Source organism: Nerophis ophidion, linkage group LG07 (genome assembly GCF_033978795.1).
Source record: "Nerophis ophidion isolate RoL-2023_Sa linkage group LG07, RoL_Noph_v1.0, whole genome shotgun sequence".
Classification (NCBI taxonomy): Eukaryota; Metazoa; Chordata; class Actinopteri; order Syngnathiformes; family Syngnathidae; genus Nerophis; species Nerophis ophidion.
The window spans coordinates 6,271,448-6,288,422 of NC_084617.1; the positions used below are offsets into that span (position 1 = coordinate 6,271,448).

The following is a 16,975-nucleotide window of genomic DNA, read 5'->3' on the forward strand; positions in this document are numbered from 1 at the left end:
GAAAAAGTGTGGGCACCCCTGCCTTGGAGGCAAATATGCTTCATTAGTATCACGGTACTAGACTAGTACAAGTATAATGTAGAACCGTATAATATTGTCTAAATATCTGGCATTACGAGTGAGTAGCAAGATGATGGTGATTTTGCAGCGTTACCTTGGCCCTCTGGTTTTGAAACCACACCTGCACAACCCGCACCGTGAGCCCGGTCTCGGCCGCCAGCGTCTCCCTCACCTGCACGTTGAAGAGCGGAACCAGTGAGGACAAAGCGGCAAGGACTGAGGTGTGTGTGTGTGTGTGGGTGTGTGTGTGCCACTCACTTTACGGCAGGGTTTGGCGGACACCTCGAAGGAGGCCTTGAAAGCGCGGCGCTGCTGCGTGGTCAAGATGGTGCGCGGCCGCTTCGAGCGCTTGTGCTCCTTGCCTTCGTCGCCACCTTTGCCCCCGCCCGAGCCCACGCCGCCGCCGTCCTCGTCCTCGCTTTTGACTGAGCGGGCGATAATAACAGTCAGAACAGCCCAGGTGACGACACGGGTCTTTAGTGTCCTGTAGGGGGCAGTGTGGTGGACTAGACCAGGGATTTTTTTTTCTCCGTATGAGTTGGGAAATTGTGTTAGATGTAAATATAAACAGAATACAATGATTTGAAAATCCTTCTCAACCCATATTCAGTTGAAGATGCTACAAAGACAACATATTTGATGTTCAAACTGATAAACATTTATTTATTTTTTTAGCAAATAACCATTAATTTTAGAATTTGATGCCAGCAACACGTGACAAAGAAGTTGGGAAAGGTGGCAAAAAATACTGAGAAAGTTGAGGAATGCTCATCAAACACTTATTTGGAACATCCCACAGGTGTGCAGGCTAATTGGGAACAGGTGGGTGCCATGATTGGGTATAAAATCAGCTTCCCAGTCTTTCACAAGAAAAGATGGGGCGAGGTACACCCCTTTGTCCACAACTGCGTGAGCAAATAGTCAAACAGTTTAAGAACAACGTTTCTCAAAGTGCAATTGCAAGAAATTTAGGGATTTCAACATCTACGCTCCATAACATCATCAAAAGGTTCAGAGAATCTGGAGAAATCACTCCACGTAAGCGGCATGGCCGGAAACCAACATTGAATGACCGTGACCTTCGATCCCCTCAAAAACCGACATCAATCTCTAAAGGACATCACCACATGGGCTCAGGAACACTTCAGAAAACCACTGTCACTAAATACAGTTGGTCGCTACATCTGTAAGTGCAAGTTAAAGCTCTACTATGCAAAGCGAAAGTCATTTATCAACAACATCCAGAAACGTTGCCGGCTTCTCTGGGCCCGAGATCATCTAAGATGGACTGATGCAAAGTGGAAAAGTGTTCTGTGGTCGGACGAGTCCACTTTTCAAATTGTTTTTGGAAATATTCAACATCGTGTCATCCGGACCAAAGGGGAAGCGAACCATCCAGACTGTTATCGACGCAAAGTTGAAAAGTCAGCATCTGTGATGGTATGGGGGTGCATTAGTGCCCAAGGCATGGGTAACTTACACATCTGTGAAGGCACCATTAATGCTGAAAGGTACATACAGGTTTTGGAACAACATATGCTGCCATTTAAGCGCCGTCTTTTTCATGGACGCCCCTGCTTTTTTCAGCAAGACAATGCCAAGTCACATTCAGCACTTGTTACAAAAGTGTGGCTTCGTAAAAAAACAGTGCGGGTACTTTCCTGGCCCGCCAGCAGCCCAGAACTGTCTACCATGGAAAATGTGTGGCGCATTATGAAGCGTAAAATACGACAGCGGAGACCCCGGACTGTTGAACGACTGAAGCTCTACATAAAACAAGAATGGGAAAGAATTCCACTTTCAAAGCTTCAACAATCAGTTTCCTCAGTTCCCAAATGTTTATTGAGTGTTGTTAAAAGAAAAAGATGATGTAACACAGTGGTGAACATGCCCTTTCCCAACTACTTTGGCACAGGAAATTCTAAGTTAATTATTATTTGCAAAAAAAAAGTACAGTTTATGAGTTTGAACATCAAATATGTTGTCTTTGTAGCATATTCAACTGAATATGGGTTGAAAAGGATTTCCAAATCATTGTATTCTGTTTATATTTACATCTAACACAATTTCCCAACTCATATGGAAACGGGGTTTGTACATGAAAATAAAGAATGTGGGATTTACAATATTAACTATGAAGGATAAAACACTGAATATTGACAACATATGAATGTCACCCCTGCCCCTCTCCATCCACATATTTTACAATCAAGCGAAACGCAACAAGAATGCAACAAACAGCGAAATATGAACGCGAAAGGTTAAAAAAACACACAAAAAAACACCTACAATCTGATATATCACTAAGCTGTAGAACTTTGTTGTAAAAATCTCCTTCTGTGTTTGTCCCTAACCCCCGCATTTCAGGCTCTGGAAACACTCTTGTAAAATTCCATTGTGTACGTTGGGAGATGACAGGAGGGGGTATCTATTTTGATATAAGCCCTGTCCAAGCTCGATCCAGGACCAGTCCAAGCCCGGGGCATCATTTTCTTTTGTGTTAATGTGACCGAAAACAATGGCTTCAAACATCAAACACTTTTATGTTAGAATACTGAACAGATGTTTATTGGGATAAGGTAAACATCTGTTCAGTATTTTAACACAAAAGTGTTTGATTGAGAGGCATTAAAAGCCACAAAATGCAACGGGTCCATCAGACCCGCAAACGCTGGCTGAGTAACAACAATATGAACATCACACAAGAGTTAATTGTGTGTATTTAGTTTATTTTTCCATGTTTCATGACACTTTATCTGTATGTAATATTGGCTGCATTTCTGATAGTTGTTTGTGCGCCATGTTGTTCCAGACCACAGCAAATGTTACCCAGCTTGCAAAGATTGTAATTAATACATCAGAAGACGTTTCCTTTAACTTGCACACACACATCTATACCTTTGGCCATTCTAAGGACTGTAATTTCCAGGAGTTATCTCACCTTCTGAAAAGTTTTACTAATGTTTTGCAATGTTGTAAAAATGTGTAAAATAAATATTACATTCCAACATTTCTGTCAATGAAGATTTGCGTCAGACTGCGACACACTGACATTTTGATAGTAGGCTAATATAGCTAATCAGACACCTACATCATGTGTTGCCATCATTATAACACTTTTAAAGTCATTTTGATAGTAGGCTAATATAGCTAATATAGACACTTACATCATGTGTTGCTTTCATTATAACACTTATGTAAGACTTTTAAAGTCATTTTGATAGTAGGCTAATATAGCTAATATAGACACTTACATCATGTGTTGCTTTCATTATAACACTTATGTAAGACTTTTAAAGTCATTTTGATAGTAGGCTAATATAGCTAATTAGACACTTACATCATGTGTGGCCTTCATTATAACACTTTTATAAGACTTTTAAGTAATTTTGATAGTAGGCTAATATAGCTAATTAGACACTTACATCATGTGTTGCCTTCATTGTAACACTTGTATAAGACTTTAAAAGTCATTTTGATAGTAGGCTAATATAGCTAATTAGACACTGACATCATGTGTGGCCATCATCATAACACTTATATGAGACTTTTAAAGTAATTTTGATAGTAGGCTAATATAGCTAATTAGACACACCATGTGTTGCCTTTATCATAACACTTATATAATACTTTTAAAGTCATTTTGATAGTAGTCTAATATAGCTGATTAGATACTTACATCATGTGTGGCCATCATTGTAACACTTATGTAACACTGAAAACTGTAATTTTCCTGAAGGAACTCTCCTGACGGAATAAATAAAGTACTATCTAATCTTATATGAGACTTTAAATTATTTTTAGCTCCAAACAAATTACTTTTTTATATTTCTGGTCCAATACGACTCATTCAAAATTTTGGGTTACCCTGGGTGTAGGAGCTCGAGGATTGGCAGAAAAATATTGACGTTTGTATTTCCTGTATCGTCGGAAACTCATCAAATTCTACACACAACACAGAGGAAGAGAACACCGGTTGCACACGGACTACTCTAAAGTATGTGTCTGAAATACCACTTCATCACACATCCATCCCACCTGATTCGGTGGGTGCTGGGCTGATGGCGGCCAGCATCTCCCTCTCCTTCTCGTAGTCCATGCGGCACAGCAGCTGGCCTTCCTTCAGCACAAACTCGTCGCCCCGCTGCAGCCGGCGCTCGCACTCGCAGCAGCTGAAGCAGCCCAGGTGGTACACCTGGCCCAGCACGCGCATGATCAGCTCCGAGCGGCCGATCCCCTGCAGGCAGGCGCTGCACTTCCTCACAAACAGCCTGAAACACACACACACAGATTCTTGTATTTCGGACATTCTTGAGACCTCTGAAAAATGCCTACCTCTTTAGGACCACCCTTTCTAGATGTATAGGGATTTGTATTTGCAACATTAATGATATATACATACTATGCAAATATAAAAAAGGTAAGTTTTTGTTTACCGGTCCTCGTATTGACGGTACTTTTCCTTGTTGATGTCCCAAGAAGGGTAGCAGTACAATAACACAAACTCGGTCCTAACTTGTTCACCGGTCCTTGTATGGACGGAACTTTTCCTTGTTGATGTCTCAAGAAGGGTAGCAATACAAAAACACACACTAGGTCCTAACCTGTTCACCGGTCCTCATACGGACAAAACTTTTCCTTGTTGATGTCTATAGAAGTGTAGCAATACAAGAACACACACTCGGTCCTAACTTGTTCACCGGTCCACATATGGACGAGACTTTTCCTTGTTGATGTCCCAAGAAGGGTAGCAATACAAGAACACACACTCTGTCCTAACTTGTTCACCGGTCCTCATATGGACGGAACTTTTCCTTGTTGATGTCTCTAGAAGCGTAGCAATAAAATAACACACACTCGGTCCTAACATGTTCACCGGTCCTTTTATGGACGGAACTTTTCCTTGTTGATGTCTCAAGAAGGGTAGCAATACAAGAACACACACTAGGTGCTAACTTGTTCACCGGTCCTCATATGGACGAAACTTTTCCTTGTTGATGTCTCAAGAAGGGTAGCAATACAAGAACACACACTAGGTGCTAACATGTTCACCGGTCCTCATATGGACAAAACTTTTCCTTGTTGATGTCTCAAGAAGGGTAGCAATACAAGAACACACACTAGGTGCTAACATGTTCACCGGTCCTCATATGGACGAAACTTTTCCTTGTTGATGTCTCAAGAAGGGTAGCAAAACAAGAACACATACTCGGTCCTAACTTGTTCACTGGTCCTCATATGGACAAAACTTTTCCTTGTTGATGTCTCTAGAAGCGTAGCAATAAAATAACACACACTCGGTCCTAACATGTTCACTGGTCCACATATGGACAAAACTTTTCCTTGTTGATGTCCCAAGAAGGGTAGCAATACAATAACACACACTCGGTCCTAATTTGTTCACCGGTCCTCATATGGACGAAACTTTTCCTTGTTGAGGTCTCAAGAAGGGTAGCAATACAAGAACACACAGTCGGTCCTAACTTGTTCACCGGTCCTCATATGGACGGTACTTTTCCTTTTTGATGTCTCAAAAAGGGTAGCAACACAAGAACACACACTCGGTCCTAACTTGTTCACCGGTCCTCATATGGCCGAAACTTTTCCTTATTGATGTCTCAAGAAGGGTAGCAATAGAAGAACACACACTCGGTCCTAACTTGTTCACTGGTCCACATATGGTCGAAACTTTTCCTTGTTGATGTCCCAAGAAGGGTAGCAATACAAGAACACACACTAGGTGCTAACTTGTTCACCGGTCCTCATATGGACGGAACTTTTCCTTGTTGATGTCTCTAGAAGCGTAGCAATAAAAGAACACACACTCGGTCCTAACATGTTCACCGGTCCTTGTATGGACGGAACTTTTCCTTGCTGATGCCTCAATAAGAATACCAATACAAGAACACACACTAGGTGCTAACATGTTCACTGGTCCTCATATGGACGGAACTTTTCCTTGCTGATGTCTCAATAAGGGTAGCAATACAAGAACACACACTAGGTGCTAACTTGTTCACCGGTCCTCATATGGACGAAACTTGTTCTTGTTGATGTCTCAAGAAGGGTAGCAATACAAGAACACACACTAGGTGCTTACTTGTTCACCGGTCCTCAGATGGACGAAACATTTTCTTGTTGATGTCTCAAGAAGCGTAGCAATACGAGAACACACACTAGGTGCTAACATGTTCACCGGTCCTCATATGGACGAAACTTTTCCTTGTTGATGTCTCAAGGAGGGTAGCAATACAAGAACACACACTCGGTCCTAATTTGTTCACCGGTCCTCGTATGAACGGAACTTTTCCTTGTTGATGTCTCAAGAAGGGTAGCAATACAAGAACACACTCGGTCCTAACTTGTTCACCGGTCTTTGTATCGACAATACTTTTCCTTGTTGATGTCTCAAGAAGGGTAGCAATACAAGAACACACACTCGGTCCCAACTTGTTCACCGGTCCTCATATGGATGGAACTTTTCCTTGTTGATGTCTCTAGAAGCGTAGCAATAAAAGAACACACACTCGGTCCTAACATGTTCACCGGTCCTTGTATGGACGGAACTTTTCCTTGCTGATGTCTCAATAAGGGTAGCAATACAAGAACACACACTAGGTGCTAACTTGTTCACCGGTCCTCATATGGACAAAACTTTTTCTTGTTGATGTCTCAAGAAGGGTAGCAATACAAGAACACACACTAGGTGCTAACTTGTTCACCGGTCCTCATATGGACGAAACATTTTCTTGTTGATGTCTCAAGAAGCGTAGCAATACAAGAACACACACTAGGTGCTAACATGTTCACCGGTCCTCATAAGGACGGAACTTTTCCTTGTTGATGTCTCAAAAAGAGCAGCAATACAAAAACACACACTCGGTTCTAACTTGTTCACCGGTCCTCATATGGACGGAACTTTTCCTTGTTGATGTCTTAAGAAGGGTAGCAATACAAGTACACACACGCACACACATTTGCATATAAAAAACGGAGGGGCATGAAGGTCAAGGAGCAAAGGTGAAGTAATTAAAGATGGTGCACATTTCAATGATTCCTCAGATTAGCATCGGCACTTAATTAAAGGCCGTACGAGCATCACCCAATCCACACAGCAACAAGGTGAACATCTGCTATTGTACAAGCGTTCATCGCGTGCTGCAGTCGCCTCCTCTCGCCAGTAGGTGGCAGTAGTGATCCTGGGACTGAAGAAGCACTTTCCTTTGGAAGGCTAAATGATTTTTAATGAGTCCCGTCAATATCTGCAAGATGACAAAGACCGACTTTTTCCCCTCCACCTCTTGATTTCCAGCCTCACCATCACTACACACACAAAGCGCTTCGTTCCCCGCCATTAAATTCCTCTCAAATCCCTGCTCTTGCACACACACACACACACACACACACACTTCACACTCCTTCCCTGCCCCCTTCTTGCCGCTTTCTGCCAGCATTCCCAGTTCTCCCTCACGGCCTCCCAGCCTGACTCCCCCAGTTGACTGAAACTAATAAAGACGGGATTAATTAGATTGTTGTTTAAACAGTGCAATGGCCAGACAGACGCTGTCAACTCATAACCAGGGATAGAGGATAGCATGGGGTTAATCTCTCCACGCTCACTTATGCACACACATATAGGCACTCACACACACATCTGCACACACACACACACACACACACACAGACTCAAGTATCAATACCTACTCACAGAGCATTGTTCCATACAATTGTGCTCAATCTGTAGGCCCATCTTGCATTCGTTTACATCAAAAGGGGAACATTTAACTATGAAAATATGGAGAAGCTGCTGATGGTGTGCCCAAAAATAAGTGTACGCAACTTCTTTTTTTTTTGTTAAATATCAATCAATCAATCAATCAATGTTTACTTATATAGCCCTAAATCACCAGTGTCTCAAAGGGCTGCACAAAACACAACACAAACCACTACCACATCCTCGGCAAGCCCACATAAATAGAAGTATTCATTCTTACAATGTATTTATTCATGTATTGAATTGTTTTTAAATTAACTTGCTAGTTCTAGTTTTTATTTGTATTTATTTTAATTATATTTTTATTTTTATTTATTTATTTGTTTTTGTTTATTTTTCAATACACTGTAGCACTTTGAGATGGTTTGCTCAATGTGAAGTTCTTTTTACAAAAAAAATCTATTATTATTATTATTATTAGCACTTTTTTCCCTGTTTTTCAATTTTTGATTCAATCGGTTTATTTTTTAAATATTTTAATACATGTTCTATTTATTTATTTGGGGTGGTATAGTTCGGTTGGTAGAGCAGCCGTGCCAGCAACTTGAGGGTTGCAGGTTCGATCCCCGCTTCCGCCATCCTAGTCACTGCCATTGTGTCCTTGGGCAAGACACTTTACCCACCTGCTCCCAGTGCCACCCACACTGGTTTGAATGTAAAAATTTAAAATTTGAGTCACTAGAGAAAAAGCGCTATATAAATAGAATTCAATTCAATTTATGGAGATACCTGTTCTTTACATTTTTTCTTTAAGTTTGAAAACATTTTTAGTATTGTTTATTTATTAATGAATTTTTTTCTTAGCGGTAGAAAAATTAATGGATCGATGGATTTTTCTTTAGTCCCTTTATTTATTTTTAATTCATTTTGTAATCATTCATATTATTTTCTATTTATATAAAATAGATTCTATTATATTAAAGTCATAAAGTCATAATTCCCTGAGCAGGGGGTGTTCAAATGTAAAAAAAAAATGGAAGGTTGTTGAAGTGGCGACTTGTCCAGTTTGTACCCCGCCTTCCACCCAAAGCAGCTGAGATAGGCCCCAGCACGCCCCACGACCCCAAACGGGACAAGCAGTAGATAATGGATGGATGGTGTTGTTGGTTATTTTTTAAACCAGGCTAAAACTAACCATTGATGTGCCAAGAAATTAAGTATAATTAAAGAAAAAAACCTGCGATGAGGTGGCGACTTGTCCAGGGTGTACCCCGCCGTCCACCCGATTGTAGCCGAGATAGGCGCCAGCGCCCCCCGCGACCCCAAAAGGGAATAAGCGGTAGAAAATGGATGGATGGATAAAGAAAAAAACAGCCTTATGTATTATTGATGACAACACATATTATTATTATTATTTTTACTATTATTATTATTATAAGTGCTGCTGGGATAGGCTCCAGCATCCCTATCCATCCATCTAATTCCTCAAAATGTTCTGGACAGATTTTTAATTAAATGTCTGGAAACAACATTTATTCTCATCTACAACAAACACGTTCCACGCCCTCTCCAGCCTTGCTGGTCCCGCGCTGCGAAGAGGATTCTGGGAAATGTAGTTTATTTTCAGACATGGCCAATGCTAAAGGGCCAGAAAAAAACCTACAGACCAAGTTTTTGTTTGATACTGTAATGGGTCACCGCATTATTGTGAAGACTTTGAGAAACCGAAATACCGTGGTATCTACAAAACTGTTACTACTTACAAACATAATAAAATATCACTTACTGTACAATATCTGCTCTCACCTGGATGCCGACTGAGAGGCTGTTATATTTCCGTTAAATGAAGAAGGACTCATAATACGGGCAAAAAAAACCGGGAGTGGAACCAAGCGTCAAAGTTCCCCAACTGGTCAGAATAACGTCCTCATCCTTCTACTATCCAGGTGAGAGGCATGATTCATATTCTAGGATCAACTTTCACGCGCACCGAGGCGAGAAAGCAGCTCGACAGATCACGGCCTAGCTAGAAATAGTTCTAAAATTCTTGATGCTTGGCTGGCATTGTGGTGTGGTTTTGTTCTCTCAACAGCGTGAAGGTAAGAACGGAGGATTTATTATCACTACAAAAACGGACTAGGAACAGAAAACACTTGCCAAAAGGCACTAAAGACAAAACGAACAGAAAGCGCTAGCATGTGAGCTAGGGACAAAAAACAGAATAGCGTGGAAGCTAAAGTACACATAGTCTTTACCACAAGAGGGGGTAACGACGCCACCTGTTGCATCAAATAGCAAACCAGACTGCGAGACCGAGTTCCGGAAAAGGCAGGCTTATATAAGGACAGAAATTAGGAGGCAGGTGTGCGTCAAAAACAAAAGGCAGGTGACATACATTACTATAGCAATGGGAAAAAAAACAGGAAGTGCCACCAGGAACTAAGGGAGACAAAAACTAAACAGGGTATGACATGATCCAAGTAGCGGATCATGAGAATTCTGTAATTCTCAAAATAATTACAGTTACCCTTTTAAAGGGGGAACTTTGCCCTTCATCCGCAATCCTTCTGTGACACAAAAGCGCGTGTCTTTCTCTTTTCTGTGTGTTCTAAATAATAATTTTTAAAAATGCTAGCAAGACCAAGATAACAATGCAGGTAATGGGTAATTAACTTTTCCAAACTTCAGTAGCGAGCTCACCTCTCTCTCGTGGCCGGGGGGAGCACCGGGATTGTCTTTGTGTTGCTACGCCAGAAAAGTAGTTCCTCTACGTTAGCTCTCGCAACAACAGGGTGGTTATAACTTGTAAATATGTTACGTCACGTTATGTAAATAAAGCAGTTTTTTTTTTTTTTTCATGTATTTTTTGAGGGCTTTAGATGAATCCCCATTACCTGATTGGTTAGACGCCTCTTTCGAACAGTTTTTCACAATTTAGAACGCACAGAAAAAAGACGTGCGTCATTGTCTCACACCGGGATTGTGAATGACTGGAAAAGTTAAGTTTTTCTTTTTTTTTTTTTTTATAACCTTTATAAAACACTTTTTGTAAATTTGGGGTGTTTTGCAGGAACACCACACAATTTCAAACACAACTTAAAAAGAATGACAAGCACATGTGTGTAAAATTGGAGCACAATTGGTTGGAAAAACATGTACGCCATTGAGCAACTAATCTTTTAATTAGGCAACTAATAGTCTACTGAGTGGCCTAGTGTTTACAACAGGGGTCACCAACGCGGTGCCCGCGGGCACCAGGTCGCCCGTAAGGACCAGATGAGTCGCCCGCTGGCCTGTTCTAAAAATAGCTCAAATAGCAGCACTTACCAGTGAGCTGCCCCTATTTTTTTAAATTGTATTTATTTACTAGCAAGCTGGTCTCGCTTTGCTGGACATTTTTAATTCTTAGAAAGACAAAACTCAAATAGAATTTTAAAATCCAAGAAAATATTTGAAAGACTTGGTCTTCACTTGTTTAAATAAATTCATTTCTTTTTTTACTTTGCTTCTTATAACTTTCAGAAAGAAAATTTTAGAGAAAAAATACAACCTTAAAAATGATTTTAGGATTTTTAAACACATATACCTTTTTACCTTTTAAATTCCTTCTTCTTCTTTCCTGACAATTTAAATCAATGTTCAAGTAAATAATTGTTTTTTTATTGTAAAGAATAATAAATACATTTGAAAATTAATTCTTCATTTTAGCTTCTGTTTTTTTGTGAAATGTTTTTGCAAACTTATTATGATAAAATTCCCAAAAATTATTCTGGCAAATCTAGAAAATCTTTAGAATCAAATTTAAATCTTCTTTCAAAGTCTTTTGAATTTCTTTTAAAATTTTTGTTCTGGAAAATCTAGAAAAAAATAATGATTTGTCTTTGTTAGAAATATAACTTGGTCTAATTTGTTATATATAATAACAAAGTGCAGATTGGATTTTAACCTATTTAAAACATGTCATTAAAATTCTAAAATTAATCTTAATCAGGAAAAATTACAAATTTTTAATTTTTTCAAAAAGATTCGAATTAGCTAGTTTTTCTCTTCTTTTTTTCGGTTGAATTTTGAATTTTAAAGAGTCGAATTTGAAGATAAACTATGTTTCAAAATATTATTTTCATTTTTTTTTGTGTTTTCTCCTCTTTTAAACTGTTCAATTAAGTGTTTTTTTCATCATTTATTCTCGACAAAAAACCTTCCGTAAAAGGGAAAAAAATGTACGACGGATTGACAGACAGAAATACCCATTTTTATATATATATAGATTTATTTATTAAAGGTAAATTGAGCAAATTGGTTATTTCTGGCAATTCATTTAAGTGTGTATCAAACTGGTAGCCCTTGGCATTAATCAGTACCCAAGAGGTGGATCTTGCTTTCAAAAAGGTTGGTGACCCCTGGTCTAGAGTGTCCGCCCTGAGATTGGCAGGTTGTGAGTTCAAATCCAGGCCGAGTCATACCAAAGACTATAAAAATTGGACCTATTAAGTCCCTGCTTGGCACTCAGCATCAAGGGTTGGAATTGGGGGTTTAATCACCAAAAATGATTCCCGGGCGTGGCCACTGCTGCTGCTCACTGCTCCACTCACCTTACAGGGGGTGAACAAGGGTGATGAGAGGACAAATTTCACCACACCTGGTTTGTGTGTGACAATCAGTGGTACTTTAACGTAACTTAACTTAATTCGTAGCTTAATTAATTACTTTTTTAAATTTTCCTGAAGGAATCAATAAAGTACTATCTATCTATCTATCTATCTATCTATCTATCTATCTAATTAAAAGGAGATGTTGCCAGCGCTGCCTGCAGGAGCAAAGGTCACCGCCTCTGTCCATGGTGCTGAGGACAGAGCACCATCAGACGGGGGCGTGGCAGCGCTGGCGGCGAGACACAGCCGGCAGGTGATTGGATTTCACAGGTGGTACGCGTTAATCTAATTATCTGTTGTCTTTAACAGTAAGCGGCCAGGAGCAGGAGGGAAGAGAGGATACGGACGTGACTGAAATGTCACGTTCTACTGGAGAGAAAAAGTGTCTTGCCCAAGGACACAACGGCAGTGACTACGATGGCGAAACCAGGTTCGATTCCTGATTTGTCTGAGACCCCTGCCGTAGATTTTATAACGGTACCCGGGCAGGCACGCTGTTTATATGGCGGAAAAGCGGACGTGACGACAGGCTGTCTTCACTCAGGTCCGGCTGGAAATCGTGAGAAATTCGGCAGAATGGTTGTCCCGGGACATTTTCGGGAGAGGCACTGAAATTCGGGAGTCTCCCGGGACATTCCGGAGGGTTGGCAATAGGGGTGTAACCGCTACACAAAAATTTCGGTTCGGTACGTACCTCGGATTAGAGGTCACGGTTCGGTTCATTTTTAGTACAGTAAGAAAACAACAAAATATAAATTTTGTGGTTATTTATTTACCAAATTTGTAAACAATGGCTTTATCCTTTTAAAATTGGGAATACTATAATAATTCTGCATTAAACTGCCTCAAATTGTTGCTTAGATTAAATAAAACGACAAAACTTTCCTTCTACATATAAAAAGTGCAACATAAAACAGTTTCAAGTCAACTCATCATCCATCCATCCATCCATTTTCTACCGCTTATTCCCTTTCGGGGTCGCGGGGGGCGCTGGCGCCTATCTCAGCTACAATCAAGCGGAAGGCAGGGTACACCCTGGACAAGTCGCCACCTCATCGCAGGGCCGTCAACTCATCATGCTTAATTTATTACAGCATTTGGGAAGCCTGGAGTTGATTTTTGTTATGTAAATGTTATGTTTTTATCCATCACACACACACACACACACACACACACACACACACACACACACACACACACACACACACACACACACACACACCGCAAAATGAGCTAACATTACGCTAAAAGCTAATTAGCCTTCACCTCAAGCCAGAACTGCAAGCGAGCTGAGCTGAAGTTTAAGTTCCTGGAACAGGGGTGTCAAACGTACGGCCCGCGGGCCGGATTAGGCCCGCAATCAGGTTTTATCCGGCCCGTGTGATGAGTTTGCTAAGTTTAAAAAAATGAAAGAAACTGCTGTTCTAAATGTGTCCACTGAATGTCGCAATAGCAATTCTTTGTATCTTTGTATATGATGCAACATATGTAAAAAAATAATAAAAATAAACCACATGATGTTAGTGCCCCAGTTGAGGAAAATAAGCAAACTACATAAATAACATCCTGTAATTTGATTTTGATATTTTTTATCTTGATGGATTGAAAATGAACACCAGTGAGTTGATTGATGAACATTATCCATCCATCCATCTTCTTCCGCTTATCCGAGGTCGGGTCGCGGGGGCAACAGCCTAAGCAGGGAAACCCAGACTTCCCTCTCCCCAGCCACTTCGTCTAGCTCTTCCCGGGGGATCCCGAGGCGTTCCCAGGCCAGCCGGGAGACATAGTCTTCCCAACGTGTCCCGGGTCTTCCCCGTGGCCTCCTACCGGTTGGACGTGCCCTAAACACCTCCCTAGGGAGGCGTTCGGGTGGCATCCTGACCAGATGCCCGAACCACCTCATCTGGCTCCTCTCCATGTGGAGGAGCAGCGGCTTTACTTTGAGTTCCTCCCGGATGGCAGAGCTTCTCACCCTATCTCTAAGGGAGAGACCCAAACTCATTTCGGCCGCTTGTACCCGTGATCTTATCCTTTCGGTCATGACCCAAAGCTCATGACCATAGGTGAGGATGGGAACGTAGATCGACCGGTAAATTGAGAGCTTTGCCTTCCGGCTCAGCTCCTTCTTCACCACAACGGATCGATACAACGTCTGCATTACTGAAGACGCCGCACCGATCCGCCTGTCGATCTCACGATCCACTCTTCCCCCACTCGTGAACAAGACTCTGAGGTACTTGAACTCCTCCACTTGGGGCAGGGTCTCCTCCCCAACCCGGAGATGGCATTCCACCCTTTTCCGGGCGAGAACCATGGACTCGGACTTGGAGGTGCTGATTCTCATTCCGGTCGCTTCACACTCGGCTGCGAACCGATCCAGTGAGAGCTGAAGATCCCGGCCAGATGGAGCCATCAGGACCACATCATCTGCGAAAAGCAGAGACCTGATCCTGCGGTCACCAAACCGGAACCCCTCAACACCTTGACTGCTGATGAACATTATCACATCATTTAAATAAAGGTAGAATACTATTCACCGTAATGTGTACGTATAAAAAACAACAACATTACAATTTGCACATTTTTAGGATGTGCTTTTTCTATTTTTAAACAAAGAAAACAATCGGAATCTTATTTTTAAGTTATCGTGCTGTGATTTTATCCGTCCGGCCCACTTGGGAGTAGATTTTTCTCCATGTGGCCCCCGATCTAAAATTACTTTGAAACCCCTGTTCTAGAAGGTCAATGGTCTCTTAGTGATGTTAGTAGTAGTTGACTGGGAGGTGTTTATTATCATTTGGGGAGAATACGCTGCCTTATGCTCACCTGCTAAACACCCATCTGCTTGACGCTGAAGCATTTACTTCATGCGCTCTGAATACGCACTGCGGATTGGCTGTTACCGTTATATATGTAACCAATCAGACGGTTGTGCGGGTGGGACAATGCTGGGTGCTGAGACAGAGGCAGAAGAAGCAAAGCAGCTTGTTAAGACTTTAGCTTAGAAACTCGTTCAATACAAATACAGGTACCTTTAAACCCCTAGTTGGCAAGTATGTTCGCTAAGCGTCCGGTATCAAAATGCAACAAGGAGTGAACGATTTTGGTATGCAGGAGGCAGACAGAGGGAGTGAAGCTGGAAGGAGGAGCCAAGGATGGGAAACAGAAGTGTTGTCACTCCCTGACTGAGTGTCAAGGAAGGTGTTGCTGCACAAATCTGCACGTTAGAGCTCCAAATCTGTGATTCCATCCCCGACGCAGCTGCCACGGCTAATCTCTTCCACTCCATCTGCCAAAAACCCCGGGCCCAAATTCCCCAAATGACTGCATTGTTAAAAGGGGAACATTATCAGCAGACCTATGTAAGCGTCAATATATACCTTGATGGTGCAGAAAAAAGACCATCTATTTTTTTAACCGATTTCCGAACTCTAAATGGGTGAATTTTGGCGAATTAAACGCCTTTCTGTTTATCGCTCTCTGAGCGACGACATCAGAACGTGACGTCACATCGGTACTCAACGCCATTCACACGCATCGAGTCGAACCAGCTCTGTTATTTTCCGTTTTTTCGACAATTTTTCTGATACCTTGGAGACATCATGCCTCGTCGGTGTGTTGTCAAACACGATCAGGGACGGATTCAAGTTGATTTACGTAGAATGTGCATCGATTAGCGCGGCATGCTAATTGATGCTAACATGCTATTTAGGCTAGCTGTGTTCATATTGCATCATTATGCCTCATTTGTAGCTATATTTACATCTAGCCTTTCCCTCCATCCACATTTAATGCCAAACAAACACTTAAAGGGGAACATTATCACCAGACCTATGTAAGTGTCAATATATATCTTGATGTATCACATCCACGGGAGCTCGCATTCTCATTGTCTCTTCTTCGACAAATGGACGAAGATTTTTGCTAAGTAGGTAAGTTCTCTTACCGTCTGAGAAGTGTTGTATCCCAAATAGCTGCAATTGCTTTCTCTTAAAGGGGAACATTATCAGCAGACCTATGTAAGCGTCAATATATACCTTGATGGTGCAGAAAAAAAGACCATATATTTTTTTTACCGATTTCCGAACTCTAAATGGGTGAATTTTGGCGAATTAAACGCCTTTCTGTTTATCGCTCTCTGAGCGACGACGTCAGAACGTGACGTCACATCGGTACTCAACGCCATTCACACGCATCGAGTCAAATCAGCTCTGTTAGTTTCCGTTTTTTCGACAATTTTTCCGATACCTTGGAGACATCATGCCTCGTCAGTGTGTTGTCAAACACGATCAGGGACGGATTCAAGTTGATTTACGTAGAATGTGCATCGATTAGCGCGGCATGCTAATCGGTGCTAACATGCTATTTAGGCTAGCTGTGTTCATATTGCATCATTATGCCTCATTTGTAGCTATATTTACATCTAGCCTTTCCCTCCACCCACATTTAATGCCAAACAAACACTTAAAGGGGAACATTATCACCAGACCTATGTAAGTGTCAATATATATCTTGATGTATCACATCCACGGGAGCTCGCATTCTC

At 41.4% G+C, this 16,975-nt stretch overlaps 1 protein-coding gene across 1 annotated transcript in view; it reads right to left on the reverse strand.

Moving 5' to 3' along the window:
- lmx1al (LIM homeobox transcription factor 1, alpha-like) overlaps positions 1-16,975 on the reverse strand; it is a 67,685-nt gene that overhangs the window by 5,885 nt on the left and 44,825 nt on the right. Inside the window, exons 3-5 of the mRNA XM_061905251.1 lie at positions 4,099-4,331; positions 319-485; positions 155-232 (exon numbers count right to left, since the gene is read on the reverse strand). Coding sequence (XP_061761235.1) covers positions 155-232; positions 319-485; positions 4,099-4,331 — 478 coding nt within the window. The remainder of the gene's footprint in view (positions 1-154; positions 233-318; positions 486-4,098; positions 4,332-16,975) is intronic.